Raw genomic sequence first — 25,159 nt, 5'->3', positions numbered from 1 at the left:
TGGTTTTAGTATACACGGTAAAAAAAAAATAAAAAAAAAGTTTCCACACATTTTGAGTTAAACTGTTACTTTATTTGGCCCTGTCTGAATGTGACGTAAAAAGAAGTGAGCGGTACGGCTTGTACCCATGTGTGCATGTTGACTTTAATCATAGATCCTGAGATGACAGCTGTACTACTTACTGAACTGAAAAATAAGTGGAAAGGCTAAAGGCAAAACAGCACAACTCCCCCTTGGAATCCTATTGAAAGTAAAGTGTTTAGCACAAGGACTTAATTAAAAAAATAAAAAGTATTATTATTATAGCTACAAAGGTTATTAACACAATAACTCTCCACTTTCATAGTTGCTGTAAATTGAGTAAATATAGTAGTTTTATTGCTTAGTTGAGATGTTCTTTTATGTCCTGCTGTGTGTTAATAAGTGAGGGTTTATGGGAAATTGTTCTGTTTTAAGAGTTTATGGGTGTCTTGTGTGTTTGTACAAATCGTGCTGTGATTTTTTACATTTATTTTCTGTGTAATGATTTACAAAACATGCTTTCTGCAATGTACACATAATAATAATAATATTAAGTATCGTTTCCAAACTGCTTCATTGAACCAATACTTATAGATTTTCACTACAACAAATCACTTCTGATATCAATCATAACAGAATATATTAATAATATATGATGAATATAATATTGATAATCAGCTTTAAACACAAGGCACTGATAATCAATTTGTTCTTGTACTCTTTACACATTTATTTGCTCTGTAATAATTTAAATTGTATTGTATTTCAAGTTACAGATCTCACCAGTTCTCATAAAGCACAAAATTCATACATAAATAAGTTACTGTTAACCTATTATTTATTTTTAATGACTTGCACTGTAATGGTCTTCATTCTACTAATAAAATATGAATAACTTGGAGAACAAAATCAAAAATAAATCATTGTAAGATAGAAATGCAGAAACTGATATTGTGATAATACAAAGAAGCACCCACAGAATTACCATATTATAATAAATAATATACAACATGCTGAATTTGACATTATATATAGACCAACCTGTCCGAGGCCAAAAAATATCAAGGCGTACCTGAATACAGAACCGATAGGCCTTTGCTACTCAGTTCTGATTTGGCACTGATTTGACAAAATCTATGAGAGTATAATGGCTTTTTATTTTGAGTTTCATGTTGAAGGAACGCTTTGCTAATTTTCTAGCATTGTGCTAGTAAGATAAAGTGCCATAATAGCTTCCACAACAACATGGGCTTGTAAAGGAAACTTGCAAGAATATTCCATAACCACTAACATACTTCAGTGACCATCCATATTTATTCTCTTCCCTTCATGTTTTTTTTAACTAGGTAAAACATTTCAGAGCACAAAACCATAGCAGCATGACTTCAAGTCACTTGCTTTATTTACCTGCTGCGTATAAATATATTTTAAAGATATATGAGGAATGCTATAATTCAACACTTTGATTCCCTAATCTCTAGGCTCATGACATATAATAACAGCCTAAAATGAAAGGATTAACCTAATCTCATTTTTGGCAGGTTAATGTTGGTGGATGGAAATATATTAGATTACAATCTAGTATGATTTTTTTCTGGCTTTTCTTCAGTTGCCTCCTCATCAACTGAAGCATCAGCCATGGCGAAGGAGTCTGTGGAGCGGGTGCTCATTCTCAGCGGTGCTAGATGTCTCAGGCTGGTGGGCGTCCAGGGCAGTCGTCCCTGAGCTCTTTTTTGGGAAGGTGCCACAGCCGTGTTGTTCCCGGTCTCTGTTTGCCAGGGTGGGTTTCGCATGGGTGCAGAGGTGTCCATCTCGGGTATGAAGGCTGGATTATCTAGGCCAGCTGCAGTAGATAGAGTAATTATGATGTTGAAACGAGACACCATAGAAACAACCCTCTAACAATAGGTTTTTTTCTACTCACTTGCAAACTTTATGTAAGGTTATATTGTTAAAAGAAAAAATTATATATCAAAAGTTTGGGATCAGTACTTTTCTATGTTTTTAAAAGAAGCCTCTATGCTCCCCAAGGCTGCATTTATTTAATTAAAAAGACATAACAAACAGTATATATTATTATTACAATTTTAAAAAACTGCTTTCTATTTGAATATATTTTATGTTATTTCTTCCTGTGATGCAAAGCTGATTTCCGAGTATCATGTATCCAGTCTTCAGTGTCACATAATCCTTTAGGAATCATTCTGATAAGATTTGATGCTCAAGAAACATTATCAATGTTGAAAACATAATTTTCTTGATGATGAACATGATGAATAAAATGTTCAAAAGAAAAGCATTAATTTGAAATTGTGTAACATTATAAATGTCTTTACTGTCACTTTTGATCAGTTTAATGCATCCTTGCTGAATTAAAGTATTAATTTCTCCCCATCCCCCAAAAAATCTTGCTGTCCCAAAACTTTTGAAAGGTATATAATGTTACAAAAGCTTTCTATTTCAGAAAAATACTGTCCTTTAGGCTTTCTATTCATTCTAAGAATCCTGAAAAATAACTCTTTTCAACATTGATGATAATAATAATAATGTTTTTTGAGCAGTAAATATTATAATATTTCACATTATTATAGTTTTTTGTTGTTGTTTTTTAATTAAATAAATGCAACCTTGGTGAGCAGTAGATAATTATTTTTAAAACATTAAAAATATCCTACCGATCCCAAATGGTAGTGTGTGTGTGTGTGTGTGTGTGTGTGTGTGTGTGTGTGTGTGTGTGTGTGTGTGTGTGTGTGTGTGTGTGTGTGTGTGTGTGTGTGTGTGTGGGATTGCATCATGAAGGGCATCTGGTGTAAAATCTGTGCCAAATCTAGTGTGTCTGTGTGTATGGACAATCCAGATAAAGCGGACCCTGTAAAATGAGTAATGCTAGAAGATATATACTTATATTATATATATTCTACGTGGCATTGATTAAACAAGGTGCTGAAAGCGTTCTTTAGAAATGTTGGCCCATATTGATAGGATAGCATCTTGCATGATGGAGATTTGTGGGATGCACATCCAGGGCACGAAGCTCCCGTTCCACCATATCCCAAAGATGCTCTGTTGGTTGAGATCTGGTGACTGTGGGGGCCATTTTAGTACAGTGAACTCATTGTCATATTCAAGAAACCAATTTGAAATGATTCTAGCTTTGTGGCATGGTGCATTATCCTGCTGGATGTAGCCATCAGAGGATGGGTACATGGTGGTCATAAAGGGATGGACATGGTCAGAAATAATGCTCAGGTAGGCCGTGGCATTTAGACGATTTCCAACTGGCACTAAGGGACCTACAGTGTGAAAAGAAAACATCCCCCACACCATTACACCACCACCACCTGCACAGTGGTAACAAGGCATGATGGACCCATGTTCTCATTCTGTTTATGCAGAATTCTGACTCTACTATCTGAATGTTTCAACAGAAAGCAAGACTCTACAAACCAGGCAACATTTTTCCAGTCTTCAACTGTCCAATCCAATTGGTGAGTTCATGCAAATTGTAACCTCTTTTTCCTATTTGTAGTGGAGATGAGTGGTACCCGGTGGGGTCTTCTGCTGTTTTAGCCCATCCACCTCAAGGTTGTGCGTGCTGTAGCTTCACAAATGCTTTGCTGCATGTCATGGTTGTAACGAGTGGTTATTTCAGTCAAAGTTGCTCTTCTATCAGCTTGAATCAGTCGGCCCATTCTCCTCTGACCTCTAGCATCAACAAGGCATTTTCGCCCACAGGACTGCCGCATACTGGATGTTTTTCCTTTTTCACACCATTCTTTGTAAACCCTAGAAATGGTTATGCTTGAAAATCACAGTAACTGAGCAGATTGTGAAATACCCAGACCGGCCCATCTGGCACCAACAACCATGCCACGCTCAAAATTGCTTAAATCACCTTTCTTTCCCATTCTGACTTTCAGTTTGGAGTTCAGGAGATTGTCTTGACCAGGACCACACACCTAAATGCATTGAAGCTACTGTCATGTGATTGGTTGATTAGATAATTGCATTAATAAGAAATTGAACAGGTGTTCCTAATTATCCTTTAGGTGAGTGTATACATATACACACACACACACACACACACACACACACACGCACGCTAGATTTGGCACAGATTTTACACCAGAGGCCCTTCATGATGCAATTGAGCACTAAGAATGCATCTAACCCACACTCACACACACTTCTATGGTCAATGTGACATAATCAATCCTCCTAACCTGTGTGTTTTTGGACTGTGTGAGGGAAGCCAGAGCACACCGAGAAAACCCACACTGAAAACCCAAACCCACACTGTACTGATTGTTAGGTTGCTTATTGTGCCAAAGAGCATGATCTATTTAAGTCCAGATGTCATTTAACAAGCAACAATAAATAAATGCTTTCTTATTTGATACCCACTGAGCCACCGTGCCACTACAATATGACATTAATTTGTCACGTAAATTCAATATGTTGCTACACAAATGTATTCTTACTTCCAGGTGTGCTTCTCCTGCGGAAATTACCAGCGATGTCACTGCTAGAGGCGCTGTCTGCCGAAAACTCAAAATCTGATTGGACAAAACAAAATCACTTTCGTCAATATTAATACTAAAATAATCATACTTCCAGAATGTAAGCTAAAACTAAAGAGTGATGTATAAGTAATAGCTATATATCAAATATAGAAATATACCTTCATCTCCATATGGATGGGTTCTGTTTGGGTCCGCTGGCTTTCCATTAGGCTAAAAATACAATTATAATAATACAACAAAAATAAGAAGACCACACACATTTTGTTTTTCTGTATTTAACATATACATTTTTAAAGCATTTTAGCATGTTTTTCTCTCCGTCCAAAAGAGTCCGTTTCAATTTCAAACAGCCTACATTGAACTCTGTTTCAAAGGACAGCAGGACATTCAATTCTAATTATACCTTATGTGTCAAATCCTTCTTGGGATGTTTGGAGAGTTTCTTAGCAGGACTGACACCCATCTTAGCTGATTTGAAGGACTCAAGACGGCTTCTCATGGTTCTCTGGAAGATCTCCTGCATTTCGTCTGGATTCTCTGAAGCCTTATAGTGACTGCGACTGTATGTGGGACGGTTCTGCTCAGAAACAGAACAAAAATGGATTGATTTGGATTGAATGACTCGGATGAGTTTTTCATATTGATATACATTTCATATTTAGACATATTGATCCAAATAAGGAAACAATAGTCCATGTAAAAAAAGGAATCAAGGTTGGTCAGCAGGACGATTCTTACATATCTTCTGCTCTTGTACAGGTGCTGCTCTAGTAGATGATGGGCATCAGGCATGCTCTTCCTCTCTTGCTCATGGATATCCAGGGATACAGATGGAATCGGGTTCTTCCTGGATTGAAAGAAGCATAACACACTTAGCCATCTAGATATTTGTGCAGTTTTCAACTCATAAACTTTTTTTTTCTTTACATAGAGGAATTGTATTCAAAAGCCTACCACATAATGAATATGCAACAATATCAATGAGTTGGGAAAGTTGAATACTTACATGACAGAGGTCACTGGGACATTGTCAATGCCAAAATCATATTCGGACATGTCAGCCATGATATTAGGAATAATATCTGCATACTCTAATGCAAGCTTCTTCTTGAAGTCTACAGAGGCACTGTCATCATTACGAATGAAACCCAAAGAACCCTTGTGTTCGCCCTAAAAGTGAAAAACAATATTGAGCACCTTCTTAATATCATTCAGTGACTGATAAAATAATACTGTATAAAGATATGTCATTAGAACAATACTAAAAACGGAAACTACACATTCAGCAAGTGAACAAAATACAATACAATTGACGGTACTTTGCAGAATTAATAGTTTTGCTGTCACCTCGGTGACATAGTTTTTGGCGTCCTCAAGATTGAGTCTGTGGAAGGCACTGAAGATTTTGTCATTTTTCTTTCTAGCATCGCTCGTCATTAATAGCCAGCAGACGTACTTTTCTTCAAAACTGTTCCAACTGAGAAAAAAGTAAAAGTGAGTAAAAACTAAGAAAAAGTGCTCAACTATGAATTATATATATTATATAAAGTGAAAAATGCTCACTGTCTGGTCCACCAGTTATCTCCCATTCGACCACAGATGTCCTCCATTGCTGTTAGTGTGTGCTCAAAAGTCTAGAGAGACAAACACAATGATATACTTAATTTTTTTATGTTCCATGCAACAACAAAAAAATCATATTTGTTGAAACTCTGTACAAAATAACACAAACTGTACACACTGTGTTATTATGTATAGCTAGAGTAGGCTTAGTTTACATAATTTCTCAGCACGAAGGTCAGGTAGGGTCAGAGATGGACAGTAGTGAAGTATTTTTACTTTCTACTCAAGTACATTTTTATTTTATTTAACATAAGTACATTTTTTCAGTGATGTACCTTATTACTGTTTTTCTTCGGAAAAATTTACTTCGCTACATTCCAAAGCCTAATGTTATACTTTTTACTGCAGTACATTTCAGAAATACGTTTTTTTTGTTGCCTTTAGTACTTAATTACATAAAAAATTAGTAGTTTCTAAGTTGTACTCAAGTAGCTAATTCAAAAGTAAGAAAGTACTAAATTGTTTATGTAATAAAGTATTAAATGATATTCAATATGAAGTGTGGTGCAGTTCAAAGTACAATATTATTCTTTGGAATGTTGTGAAGTAAAAGTTTTCCAAAGAAAAAATATACTTGAGTAGAAAGTAAAAAATAGCCTACTTCACTACTGTTTACCTCTGGGTAGTGTTGCTATAAAAAAATAATCATATATTTTTATTAGGCCTATCGAGGTTGTTTTGTTTTAGTAGTGTATAAGAAGCACTTATAAAGTAAAAAAAAATCTTCACCATATTTTAGCTCATTTGCAGATATGTTTACATTTTACTCTGTCGGCTGTTTAGAATCAGATTCACAACCAGTGATGACCAATTTTGAAATAAATGACTATAGGAAATAAATCACATTTGTTTTTGTTAAAGCACAAAATGTCAAATATTTAAAGAAGGGCAAGACGGCCCTACTGGGGTACATTGGCCCCCCTACCTGAGGTAAGAATCCCACCCCCCTGGATAATCTTTTACATAATGTATAAATTACTTTTGATATAATTCTTATTCATATTTATATATTCTTTAAAGTGTCATTAATGTAAAATAGTAAATAAACTATTATATTAAAAGATATATTTTGACAATGTGATTGATAAAAAAAATATTGAAAACCAAACACATGAATGTGTCTACAAATCCCTCATTAACAAATACTTTGATATATTTAACATAATACAATGTCATCATAGATCACCATTTTCCAGAGACACAAAATTAGATCATTTAACCTCAGAACTGTTTTGACTCGCATCTCACAAATGTTGATATTCAGATAAAATGGCAAAATTAAAACTAGCATAGTGATCATCTTACCTCAACCTACCCTACTCTCTTAGCCTACAAATAAAATGTCTACTATTTTATGTAATCCTGTGGGAGTTTTGTCTGGACAGTATAGCAGTAAGGTAAGATCACATTATTATTATCAATATGACCGTATCCCTCTGTATCATATAATTATTACTTGATATAATTATTTATGCATATATTGATGCATATGCAGTTATTTTAATTAATCTTTGACAGGTTTTAGGCAAAAAGTGTAAAATAAATATGTAAAAAGGGAACTAAAATATTCAACAAAAATATGCTGATAATGCAGTAGAGGGATAGATTATTTGTCATTAGAGTTTCTTACCCTGTTGTTAATTTTTCCATTGAGTGTCAGATCTGACGTAGATGCCTTTTTAACCTTCAGCCATTGAACAAATGGTTTCATGGTGATTCCCTACAAAAAGAACACATACAATGACTCCAAGTTAGTTAAACCATGCCCGTTGTCAGATGGAGACCACTTGCACTTGGAACATCAGAAAACGCCCACTTTATAATTTTGTTGCAGGCCTTTTGAATTCAAGTTCATGTTGGGAAAACATGTATTCTCTACAGTCAGAACAAATGGTTGAAGGGACGTACCTGAAGAACGACAGTGAAATACACCACAATAAGGGTTGTACCAAGCATCAGATTCTTCTCTGGGATCTTTTTCTCGTCTAAAGTGGCTGCGAGACCATATGCCACTGCTCCTCGAAGACCACCGTAGCTCATTACAATCTGGTCGGTGATGTCAATGGGAATCAGTCGAGACTGATTCAGCACCCAGTTGAGGAAGAAAACACCTGTTTATAAAAAGATTTATAAAAACTGTCAAAAAAAGAAGTTAAAAATATCAGTTTTCATCAAAATAGTACTTGAGTACCTATAGTATATGTGAGTACCTCACATCTCCGCCTCCCTCTCCCATTTCTTTCAATAGGGGGGAGGGAGGATGTTTCAGCCGGGACTTTTTACTTCCCAGAGTCGAAGTACTCTCAGAAGTGCTATTCCGCCATACATTATAGTTCTCCCTTTTATTCCGCTTAGAAAAGTGCTGCGTTTTATTTTGTGTCACTATACTTGATCGTTCAACTATTAGTGTAACTGTATTTAAATAGGGGAAACGTGGAGGTGTTTGGTCGCTTCTAACTTGATCTCTGTTTGGTACCATAGTGAATGAACTGGGCTTAGTGGGCTAAGCTAAATGCTATCAGAATGTCACAGCACGTCAGAGCGATTAAGTGCACGCACTCAGACGAGAGAGGTATGTATCAACAGGTATGTGCATTTTTTAATGCACGGAAATTACAGTTATTGTAAAGGACCTTTACAATAACTTTTTAAGCAGAGTTGAATTTATGACTCACCCATGAACCTGAATACAATGATGAAGAGGATTGTGAGGAGGATGAAGCCAGTGTTCCAAACCCAGATGTTTTTATCAATGGCCGAAACTCCCAGGAAGACAAAGATCATGGTCTCGGAGCCGTTGGCCATCACCTTCAGGGCATAACGTAACGTCGTGACCGATTTCTCATCCATGTTGGCGTTGACATACTTCTGACAGCAGACACCACAGAAAGTGATCCTGGATTGCAAAAAAACGCGATCAAATGATTGTAAACTCTATTAGGAATTGTTTGCATTCATTTACTTATTTATTTTATTTATCTGCATTTATCAGGAAGACATTGAGTTCCTTACGAAAGTATAGCAGAGAGGGAGAGCATCTCAGCCGTCAAGTAAGACAGGTAGCCAAGAACGATGATGAAGCCTGCTTCGATGACCTGGACGTTCTTGGTGACCCTGGTCAGCATGGAAATCAGAACGGCAAACACGACGCCAAGAAACGAGCCTCCAAATGCCACCACAAAGAACGAAACTAGGAGAGCATAAAAGTGTGTTGTGAGCGGCTCAGTCAGGGTTATCATTAACTAAAATATAAAAAACATTCATTACTTGAAATAAAATAAAGATTCTCTGAAATATATTTAAAAAACTAAACTAAAACTTAAGGTCATTTCAGCTAGTTGGCAAGGCAACATTTCTCATTTTCTTTTAGTTTGATTTAAAGTCCTAAAATAACTGCATCAGTTGGCTCAGTTTGTGACAAGATCCATTATGGGACAACAGAAAGCAAAAGTATTATATAAGTGATCAAAGAGTTTTGGATCCTAAGGTCTTTGTCCATACCTATTCCTTTGATAATTTCTGCAGCATTGATCTTTGGGCCTCCCAGAGACACAAATGCATCAAACACATTATAAAGCACCTGTGACAGAGAGAACGAGAGAGAGGAGTTATATTAGATGATGCAATAGCCATCAAATTGACTAAATTTCTAAATGAACTGGTCATGCTGTGAAAAACCAAGACTTACCACTGTGACTCCATCATTGAGCAATGACTCTCCAAACACCAGGATGTAGAGCACTTCATTCACATGCACTTCCTCAAACACGGCGATCACAGCCACTGGGTCCACCGCGGACATCAGAGCGCCAAACAACAGGAACTGCAGAGCGCCGATGTTCAAGTTCCCTGAGGGTTAGCCAAATTGTTTGTTTATTAATTGCCGCGCTCTCTCATACAGTTGCAAGAACATGTAAGTGAATCGCTTGCAGAAAAGGTGAATAATTTGAAAAAAATAAGAAAGATCACACTGACCCCATTCAAAAGTTTAAGAACCCTTGATTCTTAATACTGTGTGTCGTTCTCTGGAGTGTTTTTTTGTGTTTTGAGATGGTTGTTCTGGAGTCCTGTTTCTTCTGAGAGCTGAGTTAAATTGCCCAATGTTCTTCAGAAAAATCCTCCAGGTCCTGCAAATTCTTCAGTTTTCGAGCATTTCTTTGCATATTTTAACCCTTTCCAGTGACTGTAGGATTTTGAGATCCATCTTTTCACACTGAGGACAATTGAGAGACTCACAACTATTTAAAAAGAGGAAAAAACATTCACTGTTGCGCCACAAGGAAACACGACGTGTTAAGAGCCGGGGGTGAAAACTTTTGAACAGTGCCCAAATTCTTCTTATTTTATATATATATAATAATAATAATATATATATATATATATATATATATATATATATATATATATATATATATATATATATATATATATATATATATATATATATATATATATGATTCAGTGCTGCTACTGCCCTTTAAAAGCAACAGAAGATACTTGCATGTTTCCTTAAAGACAAATTGAATACAACCTTGATCTTCAAATTAAATACGTTTTCACCCCCCGGCTCTTAGTGTATAGTGTTTCCTTCTGGAGCATCTGTGAATGTTTGAACCTTTTTTAATAGTTGTTTGAGTTTCTTAATTGTCCTCAGTGTGAAAAGCCAGATCTCAAAATCCTACAGTCAATAGAGAGGGTTCAACTATGCAAAAGATGCTGGAAAACTGAAGAATTTCCCGGACCTGGAGGATTTTTCTGAAGAACATAACTGTTCAGAACGAATAAGGGACTCAACCATCACAAAACAAAACAAAAACACTGTGGATCATCGACACACAGCATTAAGAATCAAGGGTTTTGAACGGGGTCGTTTTTATAAATGTAGCTATTTTTTGTATTGTGGACTCTGTAAAAAAAAAAAAAACAGCACTAATTAAACCTCCACACACATTTTGCATGATCTCTCTTATTTTGTTAAAATTACAGATTCTGCAAGCGATTGACATACTTTTTCTTGCAATTGTACATCTTCTGCTGACTAAGAGTGAATTTATTCATTTATTTAATCAAAAATACACTTAGAAACAGTAATATTGTAAACAATTATTATTACAATTTAAAAATATCAGTTTACTGTTGTAATATATTTTAAAATGTAATTTATTCTTGTAGTTGCAATCTCAGATTTACCCATTGCACCCCCTTCATAGCAAGCCCATAAAGCAACGCCCACTGTGCCCGCATTCCAACACGTTCCAATAACAGCATGGACAAGAATGGCACCCAGGTTGCTGAAGAATAGTTTGTTTGGCATGCAGTAACTTGCATCCAAGACGATCTGGGGCAGCAAGTAGTAGAAGAAATTGACGGGGATCAGTTTGAAAGTCTGTGCCTTGTCTGCTCCCCAGACGATTCCTCCCAAAATAAAGCCCATCATGATGAGAAGGCCACTCTCTGGGATTACACTGGTGGCATGATGGTTTAGTTCACACACTAGAAAAGAGGTAGAGAAACAGATGATGACAAGCTGAATTTTTTACATCCAGTCTTCAGTGTCTCAGGATCCTACAGAAATCACACGTCAGGAAGTTAGAGGCGGATTGAGAGCTCATCCTGCTCAACAAGGTGGGTTGGTTAACATAGTCAGGCGAAACATATTTTCTATCTTGTGCACCGGTCTGTCACTCTGATCAGATTGATTGTAATCTTAGAAAGAGCATGTCACTTGACCTCACCTAGAATGGAACTGCACTTATATCTTAATCCTGGTTTTGTACACATCTGATGAGGTCATACTGAAATCTCGAACTTTGGAATATCTTGAGAATTTGAGCTTTATTTGATTCATTTTGCACCTTTGGTTGAGACTGGGGATTACTGGAGAAGCATTTCTCCATTTGCCTGCCATTTAATCACATTAGTTTCTAGGAAAAACACTGGAGAGTCCTTATGGGATCGGTACAGCATTTAAAAGCTTTGTCACTGCCAGACATGACCCGTCATGCTTTCATCTCATTGAGATTATGCTTTTGAATGTCCACTATTACTGCACTTTGCATTGTTTTATAAATGCTATTATGCAACAGGATTATTTCACTTTGAGCCCAGTTATTTTATCATGGTTCATTCAGCCGCTACGTATTTAAAGCCTGCAATTGTTTGGCCAACCACCAATTACAGGCTATACCATTAGATTTTTATGTGGAATATGTGTTTGCTCTTGGGTCTGGAGTAGTTACATTAAATCCTGTCAACTGTGTGATTGGGCAATAAAGGCTGTAATGCTTAATAAACAGAGCTGGCCTAAACTAGTAAATTGTTTTTCACTTTGTTGACCCCTCTCTTGTATGTTTCTGTAACTACTAAATACACCCATTGTTAAAAACATTCAAGAAAAGTTACAGCTTCAGGGGCACGTTCACATCCATTATGCTGCGGCTGACCTTGACTTTTTTACGAGTGCGCTTAAAATGATTTAACATTTGTGAATACTAAAATAGGAGCATGCATCTTGTATGGAAATGTGAAGTAATGATTGATGCAGTTCTTTCTCAATGTCTCAAATCATTGTCGACCTGTACGGTGAGCATGCAGTCTTCGTACTGGCAGTGGCTCGACGACACAAGAATTTGGATTTGAATCATTTTCTGTGCATGAGAATCAATGGTCATGCATGTCCTGTGATTATGACTACATTTATGCTGCTTCTATGAAGCACTCTGCGATTGTTGCAATGCACACTTTAAATAAGACACACATTTTTTCTTTTTAAATGCCATAATATCCTCTCTTACCCTCTCTTAATCTCAGAGTTAAATGCAATTTTAACTGTCTGTAAACTAGGATTTTTATAACTAAAAGGTGCCTTTATGTCACTGTCATAATACGGATTGTGTGGACGACAGGAAATGGTGGGGTGAACAGGACAGATTGGGAACATTGTGAGCGAGACTCTAACATAAATTTTCCACATCAGAACCAATTATTTAATAAGTTAGTTTAGAGACAGCATTAATGACAACATGAAGTTAAAACACCCCTTAAACTAATTTGGTGATTTTCTATTTCTTTTCTTTTTTAAGTGTGTATTGGTTGTATTAGTGTTAAATTAATCTGGTTTACTGCAATTTGTTAATCCAAAAATGATCATTATACTTAAGACTATTGCTGTAATAGAAAAGCAGTGGCCTGGTTTCACAGACAGGGCTTAAATTAAGACAGGATTAGGCATTAGTTCAATCATGGCATTTAAAGGTGCACTAAGGTAACTTTTCCGTCTGCTAGAGAGCGCCTATTCAAAACAAAGGCGTAGTTTGATGACGCCAAGTTTGAGCGCAGAATCTTGGGACGTGGTTTTCACCTCACAGCCGGTGGAAAAGAATCGGGATAGGACTCTGGCAGAAATCATGTTGATGGATGTGATTTATTAACGTTACTGTAATATGAAGCAGTGCAGGACCGAGTGTTGTGGAGCTGAGCAAGGCTGCTGGAGCGATTGTTAATGAGACGAGTGCGACACGCCTTGAGAGCAGCGGGACTTTTATTATGACGGGACACAGTCGCCGGCACCATTTCCACTTTTCCGGTCATGAGTATGAGGTAACGCAGCTCTGTTTATCATATTAGATACATTTAAGTGTGTTTAAAATGATGTGATGACGTTACTCTGTGCGTTCACTCAGCGGCTGCTGTGACACTTGTTCACACTGCAAAGAGTAAAGCGCTTCTGCAGAATAAAACCAGAAACCGAGGGTAACACAGATATGACGCAATCGGCACAACTTCCTCAAGTGTCCCGGTTCATTGGTTAAAATAGCAATTTTCTCACGATTTACAAATAGTTGGAAATATTTGGGATATTGTAAGTACTCAACTGAACAAAATATATTACACCGGCCTAGTGGCTTTTGGATATTTTACTGAAATAAATTTACATAGTGCACCTTTAAGCATTTTTGGAAACGTGCCAGAAGGAAAAACATTTTTTTATCTTGAGACAAAACCACCATAGGCATTGAGGGGGACAAGTATGATTGGAAATGGCCAAATTGTCCCCCTAATACATGATCTTTCCAAGACCCACAGTAAGTGATGCAAACTGCTTAACCCTTTTAATGTAATTTTACCATTTTGACTTGACAATATATCATTTAAATGATAATGTCATTCATGACAATAAATGTGACTAGACAAAAAAACATTTTTGACATTTGTGACGTTGAGACATACAAACAAGAGTGAATGTGTGCATCTTTTAAAAATATATATTATTAGTTTAAAATTGATACTTCACAAATACATGGGCTATTAGTCCAGGGACTACTTTTACCATTCTTATTTCTTTATTCCCTTAAATCCATTTTAATTCTTTGATGATTTAATTTCTTTAAATAAAAAGACCACCCTTCCCCACTTCAAAAATAAAAAATAAAAAAATTGGTCCCCCCAATGTTAATGACATGGTTGCGACCTTGATTTTAAGATATGTCAGCACAAGTTGCTTTTCGTTCAAACAGCTCAAACATACACTTTAGCCTGAGACTAGACTTAAAGGTGCACTATGCAACTTTCCGTCCACTGGAGGGCGCCTATTCAGAACAAATGTGTAGTTTGATGACGCAAAGTTTGAGCGTAGCATCTTGGGACATGTGGTCTTCACAATGCTGAAACGTCCCTGTCCTTAGTTAAAATAGCAGTTTTCTCACAATTTACAAATAGTTGGAAACATTTGGGATATTGTAGGTACTCAACTGTACAAAATATATAACACCACCCTAGTGGTTTTTAGATATTTTACTGCAAAAATACTACAGTGCACCTTTAAGCCTTGTCTGTAAAACCAGGGAAATGTCAAGTCTCAGACTTATTTTCAACGTCATGCACTAAAGTCTGACCTAACACTGTGCCTTTGAGGAAAGTCAAAGATTCAGGTGGGCCATTAATAATTTAATGTAGTACATAATTAACTAGCAGTAAGGTATTGTTTGAACACTGTCATTTCTCAGAGAGTAGTTCACTCCAGCTTTGCCCATGACTGCCAATGCTGTGTTACAGATCATGTCCTGTAACTAAACCTGAATTATTTGCCCCTTGCCAACAGGCAATTACCAGAGTCTCTGTGAGTTTATGAACATGGGATCTTTGCACAGAATTTGAACGTATAGCTTCAGGTCACATTGACATTAAACACGAAGAATACAGATAGCATTCACCTTCAGACTTTAACATTATGTTGTGAGTCAGAATTAGCGCTGTCAATTTATGAAACATTTTAAGTGTCCACCTGAGATTCACAAACATCTATATTTGCTAAAACAAAACAAATTATTTAAAAAATGATTAAAAAGACATTCAAAAAATGTGACAGCAGTCAATATATTGTTTGTTTTATTTTTAAATGATTTAGTATAAGCCTATTATTGGTCTAATGTTACATTCAACAGCAAACATTTCGCAGTTGAGTTTGTGAAACTGGTAACTTTACAGTCTTTAGTTATTAGTTGACTACTTTGGTTAACATGAACTACAAATGAACAATAATTCTAGCATTTATTATTCTTAGTAAGCATTTATTGATACATTATTAAAATCAAAGGTTGTATTTTTTTAACAGAAGTCAATGCTTTGTGAACCAACAAACAATGAACAGTTGGATTTTTATTAACATTAACAAAGATAAAAAATTACTGTAAAAAATGTATTGCTCATTGTTCATGTTATTTGATGCACTAACTAATGTTAACAAATGAGACCTTATTGTAAAGTGTTACCGTGAAGCTAAAGATAAATTGACTGCCCTTTAGTTAGTCATCATTTATTTTGTCAGTCAAGTCAAGATAAACAGGATTTTACTTTATTACAGGTGCCAAAATCGGTGTAGGTGTTGTGATTTTTATTGTAGTGGTTTCTTTAGATGGTTATTCTATTCACTCTCAGAAAAAAAGGTACAGTGATGTCACTGGGGTGGGTACAAATGTAAAAAAAAGTTGGCTACATCTTTGTACCTTAGCCACCGCTAAATCAGTACCTTTTCGGTTTTGTGCCATAGGGTACCGCCCCAGTGACAGCAATTACCTTATAGTGTTGGATGAAATTACTAAAAACGTATAGACCATGCAGATTGCAAAAAAAAAAGTTGTTTAGTGGTTGATGATCCTCTAAAACAGCCTGTCGCGCCTACATCTTGACTCATCAACTTGACTCATCGCCTTAAACCAAACCTTCATAACTGTCCTCTTTGTGTTTTTTCGCTAATTTCTTGTCCATTCTGTCTCCTTTTAAATGTCAAAGCTCACACAGAGCTTTCGTCATCATTTGCTGTCATTTTATGGCAGTAGGCTACCAAAAGCAAAATCTTCGACCAAGTTCTTTGTACAGTTATGTTTCAACAAGCCCATTCAAACTCTGCCATTCAAATCCCTTAATACAACCCACGCCTACTTCTACACCTGATCTAACACCCATTCAGTGGAGCACTGCACTAGTGGCACTTTGTTTGAGTTGTGTGCTTCGGGGGTTATCAAAAAAACTACAACACAACTCAATCACTCTAGTAAAAAAAAACATGTATGGAAATGTCAGGGAATTACTAGCCTGGATGCCAAGCCGAACGTAGCCCCGCCCACAACATTTTTAGGTCGGGCAGTTTGTTCTGGCCTTACTCCATAGAGGAGTAATTATCTCCGAACAGAAACTGTTCGGACCAATGACATCATCAGGGCGGGCTTAAGACGATGACGGACAGATGATAAACAGTAACGTAATCATGCACGTCATCAAAGGAGCTTGGATTATATTTGTTTGAATCCTAAACGGAGAGCTTGTTTATATGCATTCACTTTCACAATTTCTCTCAAAAATGATGATCATGTTTGGTAAGTACTCTGTGTATCATTAAATTATGTTATTTTTTTTACAACAAAACCCTCCAACTATCCCTAAACAATAGCTTCTCGGGGGGTTCTTTGGGAAAAAATGGCGTTTGGAGGGTAAAATGTGTGTTATTTTGGCAAGGTTGCCGGCTAAAATTCGCACTCATGGGTCTGTATATCACATAATAGTGGCTTCAACCCGCGGCCATAGAAAACAACCCGCGGAAAAAAACGCTGACTTGGCAACACAGTGCAGTCGAGTTCTGTTGACATTTGACAATGCGTCGCTTCGTTGCTCTGATTGGTTGTAGGTCTATCCAGTTCATGTCTTTCCTGGTTCGGTTGAAACACGCCCTGTCTAGTATGCATTTGCAAGGAGGCATTAATCGTATTTCTGATGTTTATTGAAGAGCCATGGAACACACATGTTTTTATCAGGAACACACTCTTACTCTGCGTCTGTATATCTCTCTCGTACAGAACTCCCCGAGTCCCCCTAGTGGACTGGATAGTGAATGACATCTTTCCATGTAAATACCCTGACACCTCCCCCTTTAAGTCAAACACTTTAAACAGCTTAGGTTTACATTATTTTCGTTCAGATTATAACATAAATTTCTATTACTTCTCTCCAAAACAAAGGCAATGTATTTAACCCTCTAGAACTCACCAGAACAGGTTTTCTTCAAATTAAACATAACGTTTCTCTTTGAAATGCTGTCCTAAAACAACATTTCTGAATTCCTCACATTCACATTTCAGGATAATCCTTACTATTCAGTTATAACCAAGCCTGGTCACTTAACTTAATAAAGATGTTTGTTATTGACAGCAAATTATAACTTTATCTCTATTATAAGTCCAGTTTCTCAACAGGTTTGCTTACTCTGCCTGACCTAGTGATGTTAGGTTTCCTAGCAACCGTCCCTTCAGGTAAATCAGAGTCCCCATGAAGTTGCACTTTTAATGGTGACTGCTCTGAATTCTGCTCAGTCTTTAAAGTGCTTCCAGAAACTCCATCTGGCAGCAGCTGAAGATGCCTGCGATTTCTCCTTTTCTCTCCCTCCTTTTCACTGAAGACCTCGTAAGATCTTGGAGTACTGCTTTCCTTCATTACTGTAACAGGTCCTTTCCATCGTGATTCATCATCCAGCTTTAACAAGACTGAGTCCCCTGGTCTGAGAACTGGCAAGTCCTTCACGCCATGTCGTCTGTTAAAGTAGTACGCTTGCTTGTCTTTCGCTGCTTTATCTGTCTCTTTTACACTTGCTTTGTTTGGCCACTTTGGTTTCAGGTTTTTCGGTAGGGTAGGTAGGGTAGTACGAATTTTCCTTCCCATGAGCAATTCTGCCGGACTGACCCCTGTAGAGGAGGTAGGGGTTGCTCGAAAACACATGAGCGCTACTAACGGGTCATCCTGTTTCAGAATGCGTTTCGCCGTCTGAACTGCCCGTTCAGCATGTCCGTTCCCCTGTGGATTGTACGGGCTGGATGTAATGTGCTGAATATCGTACATACCACAGAAGCTTCTCCAAGCTTCACTGGCGAACTGCGGTCCATTGTCGCTAACAATTTGTTCTGGTATGCCGAATCTTGCAAACAACGCTTTAAGCCTTTGAATGACATGCTCTGTTGTAGTGGTGTGTAGCAGAAGAATTTCTAAGTAGCGCGAATAATAGTCAGATACTACCAGATATTGTTTTCCTTTATGCATACACAAGTCTATGGCTATTCGCTGCCACGGTCTTTCTGGCAGTGGTGTTGACTGTAGAGGTTCCTTGCGCTGGGCACGTTTGTTTTCTATGCAAAACTTGCATGTTTCTATCTTTTGTCTAATATCCTCAGAAACTCCCGGCCACCACACTGTGTCTTGAGCCCGTGCTCTGCATTTTGACAACCCTTGGTGTCCGTCATGAATTCTGCTAAGCACCTCAGGTCTCATCACTTTTGGGATTACAATGCGATTCCCCAGCACAATCAGTCCCTCACTCACTGACAAAGAGTCTTTCCATTTGTAAAAGCTCTGTACACTGTTAGGAACGCTTTTAGCATATTCTGGCCATCCTTCTGTTACTAATTTCTCTACAGTTCGTAGCTGCTCATCCTTTTGTGTCTCTGTTTTTATTTCTGTCAACTTACTCTGTGACACTGGCAGACATCCGATGATTGCGTTTACGTGACAACTCACCTCTGCTGCCATAAAGTCTTCTGTAGTGTTCAATGGACTACGTGACAATGCGTCCGCAACAACCAAGCTTTTGCCTGGTGCATACTCCGCTTTTGCATTAAACCGCATAAGTCTCATCAAGAGTCTCTGACATCGCACTGGCACAGTGTCCAAGTCTTTACTATTGATCAGCGGTATTAACGGCTTGTGATCAGTGATCAACTTAAATGAGTCCATACCCACCAAGTATTTCTGAAACCTTTCACACGCCCATACGCCTGCAAGGCATTCCTTCTCTATCTGGGCGTATCTTGTTTCAGAATCTGTCAGCCTTCTAGAACAGTACGCAACCGGTTTCCAGCTGTTGTCATGCTTTTGCAGTAGAACGCCACCGATACCGTAACTGCTTGCATCCGCTGATACTTCCGTTTCCTTTCCAGGATCATAGTGTGCCAGGACTGGAGCTTTCGTAAGCGCTCTTTTAAGTAAGCCGAATGCACTTTTCTGAGGTTGATCCCATGTCCACGCACGTCCTTTTCTGAGCATCTCATACAACGGACCTCCCTTCGTTGCCAAGTCTGGGATGTATTTGCTCATGTAGTTAATGAGGCCTAACGCCCTCCTCAACTCATTTAAATTTTTCGGTTCTTGCAAATCGCTTATTGCCCGCACCTTCTCCGGGTCTGCTTTGACACCTTGTGCATCCACGACATGTCCCAGGAAACTCAGCTCTGCTTTCCTGAATACACACTTGTCTTTATTCAGTTTGAGTCCCACAGTTTCCATCTTTTCTAGTACTCTTTTCAAGTGAATGTCGTGTTCTGCCCTGTCCTTCCCGTACACAATCACGTCATCCATGTATACAGCGACTCCTTCCATATCTGCTAGAAGCTCGTTCATTTTTCTTTGGAAAATCTCTGGAGCTATGCTGATTCCAAATGGGAGTCTCTTAAAACAATAGCGCCCCACTGGAGTGATGAATATCGTCAGCAAACTACTCTCATCACACAACGGAATCTGCCAGAATCCTGACGCTGCATCCAATGATGTAAAAACTTTTGCTCCAGCTAATTTGGCTAGTATCTCATCTGTCGTGGGAAGCATGTATCTCTCTCTTTTTATGTTGTCGTTCAGCTTATTTAGCCCGACGCAAATTCTGATGGCACCATTAGGCTTTGTGACTGGTACCATGGGTGCACACCAATCTGTAGGCTGTGTGACTCTTTCCACAACACCTTGTTCCTCCATTCTCTGCAGTTCTGCTTTAACTTTAGGCAGTAGCGGTAACGGTACCCTTCGCGCAGTATGTACCGCGTATGGCACAGCACCTTCTTTCAGATGTATTTTTACCGGCTCTGTTTTCATTGTGCCCCCTGCCTCAAATACTGTGCTTATCTGCTCTACTCTTTTGACTAGCCCCATCTCCTCAGCTGTCTGTCGGCTTAGAAGGTTATTAACAGTTCTCCCTGCTACCACATACATTGTGATGGCATGCTTTTTACCTTTATGCTCCACTTCTGCAGTGAACTGTCCGATGCACTTTAGTGATCCTCCTGGGCTGTCTAGTAGTATGTTTGAATGAACAAGCTGAGCTCTTGGGTGAAGCTTTTCATATGTTGCAGTGTTTATTATGGTTACGTCAGCTCCTGTATCAATCTTAAGACTAACTGGAGTTTCACCTATCTTAAGCACCACAGTCCATTTAGCTTCTTCTGACACATTTTTGTTACTCACTGCGCCCAGATAAAAGCTCTCTTCACTCACTTCTTTCGCAGTCACTTGTCTCACCGTTTTTGATTTGCACATTCTCGCCCAGTGTCCTTTTCTTTTACATTTCTTGCATTCAGTATCTGCTGCTGGGCATTTTCTGATATCTTTGTGTCCTGTTCTACCACACCTGCCACATTCGTTCTCTGTGTCTTCTCTTCTTTTCTCACCGCCTCTTTTGTGTTTCTCTTTTGTCCAGGGCCTTTCTGCTACTCTTGAAAAACGTCTGGTTGCTACCTCTTGCGCACTGCCCGTTGACTGACCCTCCTGCTGGCTTATCTGCTGCGCGACGTCCTCGGCCTGCCGCGTCATTTGCACCGCCGTTTCCAGCGTAAGTGCTGCCATCAGCTGCATTCTCCTTGAGAGCTCTTTATCCCGAATTCCGACTACAAGTCTATCTCTTATATGCTCGTTTCGACTCGCGCCGAATTCGCAGTTCTCGCTGAGTTCGTAAAGGGCTCTGATGTAGCACTCCGCCTTTTCTCCGTGCCTTTGCACTCTCTGATGGAAACATGCCCGCTCATGTATCACGTTCTTTTTCGGCAAAAAATACACATCGAATTTTCCCAGAACTGTCTCGTAATCCCCTGCATCTTCCTCTGCCGTAAAAGTAAACGATTTTAACACGTTCTCAGCTTCGATGCCCATAGCGTATATTAAAGTGCTGATCTGTACCTCTTTTTCTTCCTTACTCAGCTTTGTAGCAGTCCTGTAGCGTGCAAATCTCTGCCGCCAGGTTGGCCATTCTGTTGGACGATCAAAGTTAAAACTTTCTGGCGGACTAAATTTTGACATCTTGCTCTTCTCTTTTCTTTATACTTCTGACACCATGTCTAGTATGCATTTGCAAGGAGGCATTAATCGTATTTCTGATGTTTATTGAAGAGCCATGGAACACACATGTTTTTATCAGGAACACACTCTTACTCTGCGTCTGTATATCTCTCTCGTACAGAACTCCCCGAGTCCCCCTAGTGGACTGGATAGTGAATGACATCTTTCCATGTAAATACCCTGACACGCCCCATATTCACAGCCCAGTAGAGCAGTTTCAGACTCATATTCTGACTAGAACTGAGTATGACCACGTCAGGCTAGGGAATTACATTTACACTTGTTTCAAACCATGTTTGGGTCAAAATATTTACCGTTTAAATTAATGTTTAATTTTTTTATTACATTTTCAGACCCATCATTTGGATTTGTCCATATTTGACCCAAACATGGGTTGAAACAACCCAGTATTTTTTTAAGCTTGTCAGTTTGTGTGTAAATGTACGTTTTACACCAACATTTTCCCCTTCTGATGTCATTTCTAGTGAGAAATTACTAATGTAGTAATTGAATTGTGTTTAGTTATCACCGCATTTCTCTATTTTGTTGTAGGTCATTAAACTGTTATGCTGCCTTAGAAGTCTGTTCGAAATTAGTTTCGTGAGGTGCCTTCCTGCACAAACGCTGCCTGCAGAGTCATTGTCTGATGAGGCAGCCGGACAACAAGTCAGTTGCCACATACGCAGCCGACATTTTGTATCTCTGCACACATAGCACTCTTTTTTTTTTTCTTACTAAAAGAGAGCTCTTGTCAAAAGTGTGAACACAGCCTTAAAGCTACACTATGTAACTTTTCTGTCCGCTAGAGATCGCATCGCCTATTCGTTTGATGACACAAAGTTTGAGTGGGACGTGATTTTCACCTCACCTGGGAAAGAATTGGGACTGGACTCGGGCAGAAATCATGTTCATGGATGTGATTATTAACGTTACTGTAGTGTGAAGCAGAGCAGGACCGAGTGTTGTGGAGCTGAGCAAGGCCGCTGGAGCGACTGAAGCGCAACACACGGCTCACAAGCAGCGGGACTTTTATTATGACGGGACACAGTCGCCGGCGCCATTTCTGTTTTCCGGTCATGAGAATGAGGTAACACAGCTCTATTTATCATATTAAATATGTTTAAGTGTGTTTAAAATGATGTGATGATGTTACTCTGTTCGACGGCTCAGTGGCTGCTGTAAAACTTGTTCACACTGCTAAGAGTAAAGCGCTTCTGCAGAATAAAACCGGAAAATGAGGGTAACACAGATATGACAATTGACAGGCGACTCCCTCAGACGTCCTGGTTCATTAGTTAAAATAGCATTTTCTCACAATTTACAAATAGTTGGAAATATTTGTGATATTGTAAGAACTTAAATGAACAAAATATATAAGACTGGCCTAGTGGTTTAATCTTATAGTGCACTTTTAATCTGCAGTTCCTCTATGAAGCCTCTAAGTGGCAGGCATAAATACTTTTTTTTTAAACTGAGTTATTCCTGATGAGTAACTGTTCAGTTTGGAGAAATCCACCTTCTGAATCATCCAAATATGTCTAACTTTTATAAGAGAAAAGAATCCCTTAAAAAAGCCAGCGATCTTTATTCATTGTGCTTTATCTTTGTGGTAGCATTTTATAGAAAAACTGACTGATAACTGAGAAGAGGATGGAAGAGAGCAAATGCTGTAAAAACTGTAGGTGAGAAATGTCCCTGCCTTCCCAATTACTATGAGAATACGTGCTCCATTGTGTCTTTGAGCTGTGCCAGGTTTCATTGTGAATTCATGCCAAAAGACAGCTCACCCCCTTTTTTTTCTCATGAAATAATAAGGCTGCATTTTATTTTACAGTGCACTTTGCACATATACAGTATACCAAGACAGTACTGAGTAATATAAGGTAGTTGACGACTCACAATATTGACTGATTTCCAATCTTTCCACACCAAATGATTTGGTAACATTTTACAAAAAGGTTTAAAGGATTAAGGTTTACGCATCACATATCATGAATTTACAATAAACTATGAATTTGGCAACACTTTATTTTGATAGTCCACTTTAGATATTCTTCTAGTTACTAATATCTGCTAACATTTTATTTTGATGACCCCTCAACAGACATTTAAAAGTAACTTTTCGAGTATGTCAACTTATTAATAATAATAATAATAATAATAATAATAATAATAATAATAATAAACTATATAAAAAATAATAAATAATAAAAATAATAAAAGTTGACACAGTTACAGTGTAAAGAAAATGATCAGTAAATAAAATAAATGAACAAAGAAAAAAAAACAAGCCGTAAAAGTGCTATTTATTGTTATTTCCTGTTAGTTATTACGTCAAAGTATTAAATCAGTATAAAAAGAGAGATGCTTGTATTGTTTTTGTCGAGACTGCAATTAGTAGTTTAATTTGAGGAGCTTTCCCCTGACGTAAAACGGCTGTGATTTTTGCTATCACATTGTATGGGCTTTATTTAAATAGAAAGGAACTTCGTCTGTAATCCGATATTAAAGATATCAGATAGCCTATTTGATTCCCATTTGACAATAAGATGACAGATGTGCACATTCAGTGGTACTGTAATGGCATTCAGTGGGAGTGAATTTCCCTTCTAAATTTTCTGAATTAAACTCTGTCAGTGAACAGGCAACATCACAATTCAGACTGCTGGGGTGGAAACATATCCGCATTATCCGGGAAAGAATGCTCACAAAGTACACCTTAAAACACCCTTTACCGAACATTTAAGCGAACCTTAACTCAACCAGCATTCCTCAAGTTGGATTTTGCTTTGTCAGCTTCAGTGTCAAATTGTATGTACAAACATTATTTTATTTTGCCATTTGTAATATACCAAGATTATAGATGGAAACAAACATCAATGCGGTGATGTAGCTTGGCTTACCTAATTTACAGAGCCAGCAGGTCAATATCCATAGGGCCACCAGGTATGGAGTTTCTACATGATGCCATTTCCAGATGACAATAGGTAATGTAGTGATGCCTGTAGTAGTAGCGTTGGTTGAGGTTTCAGGGGCTGATGACTTTGAAGAATAGTTATGGCCTACCTCAGCACTATCTGCTTCTAATGCTGTGACCTTGCATGGTGCACTGAAAAGGATCAATAATGCTAGAAGAAGTGTAAACTGTCGTAGAAGTGCCATTGCAGATGATGCCTACTTGCATCAATTAGCTCTCTTTGATGATGTAATGATGCAGTCAGTCCTGAATCCTGGCGTTCCCAAGCGGCTCTTGTCAAAACGTGTCTTTCTCCTCGCTCTGTCAGTCTGAGATTGACACTGGCCTGTATATGGTGTCCATTCCTTCTCTTATTGTCCCTCCTTTTACAAAATAA

At 38.0% G+C, this 25,159-nt stretch overlaps 1 protein-coding gene across 1 annotated transcript; it reads right to left on the bottom strand.

The window, feature by feature from the left end:
• Positions 1-94: 94 nt before the first annotated feature.
• On the bottom strand, positions 95-25,159 carry slc9a3.2 (solute carrier family 9 member A3, tandem duplicate 2). Its single transcript, XM_067425780.1, has 16 exons — positions 24,710-25,159; positions 11,358-11,660; positions 9,856-10,016; positions 9,669-9,747; positions 9,180-9,357; positions 8,843-9,063; positions 8,076-8,278; positions 7,798-7,887; positions 6,108-6,178; positions 5,892-6,021; positions 5,551-5,714; positions 5,283-5,391; positions 4,948-5,121; positions 4,703-4,754; positions 4,503-4,577; positions 95-1,864 (listed from the first exon to the last, which is right to left on the bottom strand). Exons 1-16 carry the CDS (start codon positions 24,966-24,968, stop codon positions 1,593-1,595), a joined length of 2,541 nt encoding a protein of 846 aa, XP_067281881.1. The 5' UTR covers positions 24,969-25,159; the 3' UTR covers positions 95-1,592.

The sequence above is a fragment of the Pseudorasbora parva genome, chromosome 19, assembly GCF_024679245.1.
Source record: "Pseudorasbora parva isolate DD20220531a chromosome 19, ASM2467924v1, whole genome shotgun sequence".
NCBI lineage: Eukaryota > Metazoa > Chordata > Actinopteri > Cypriniformes > Gobionidae > Pseudorasbora > Pseudorasbora parva.
Note: the sequence above shows the minus strand (reverse complement) of the source record. Positions and strands in the feature narration are given on the sequence as shown.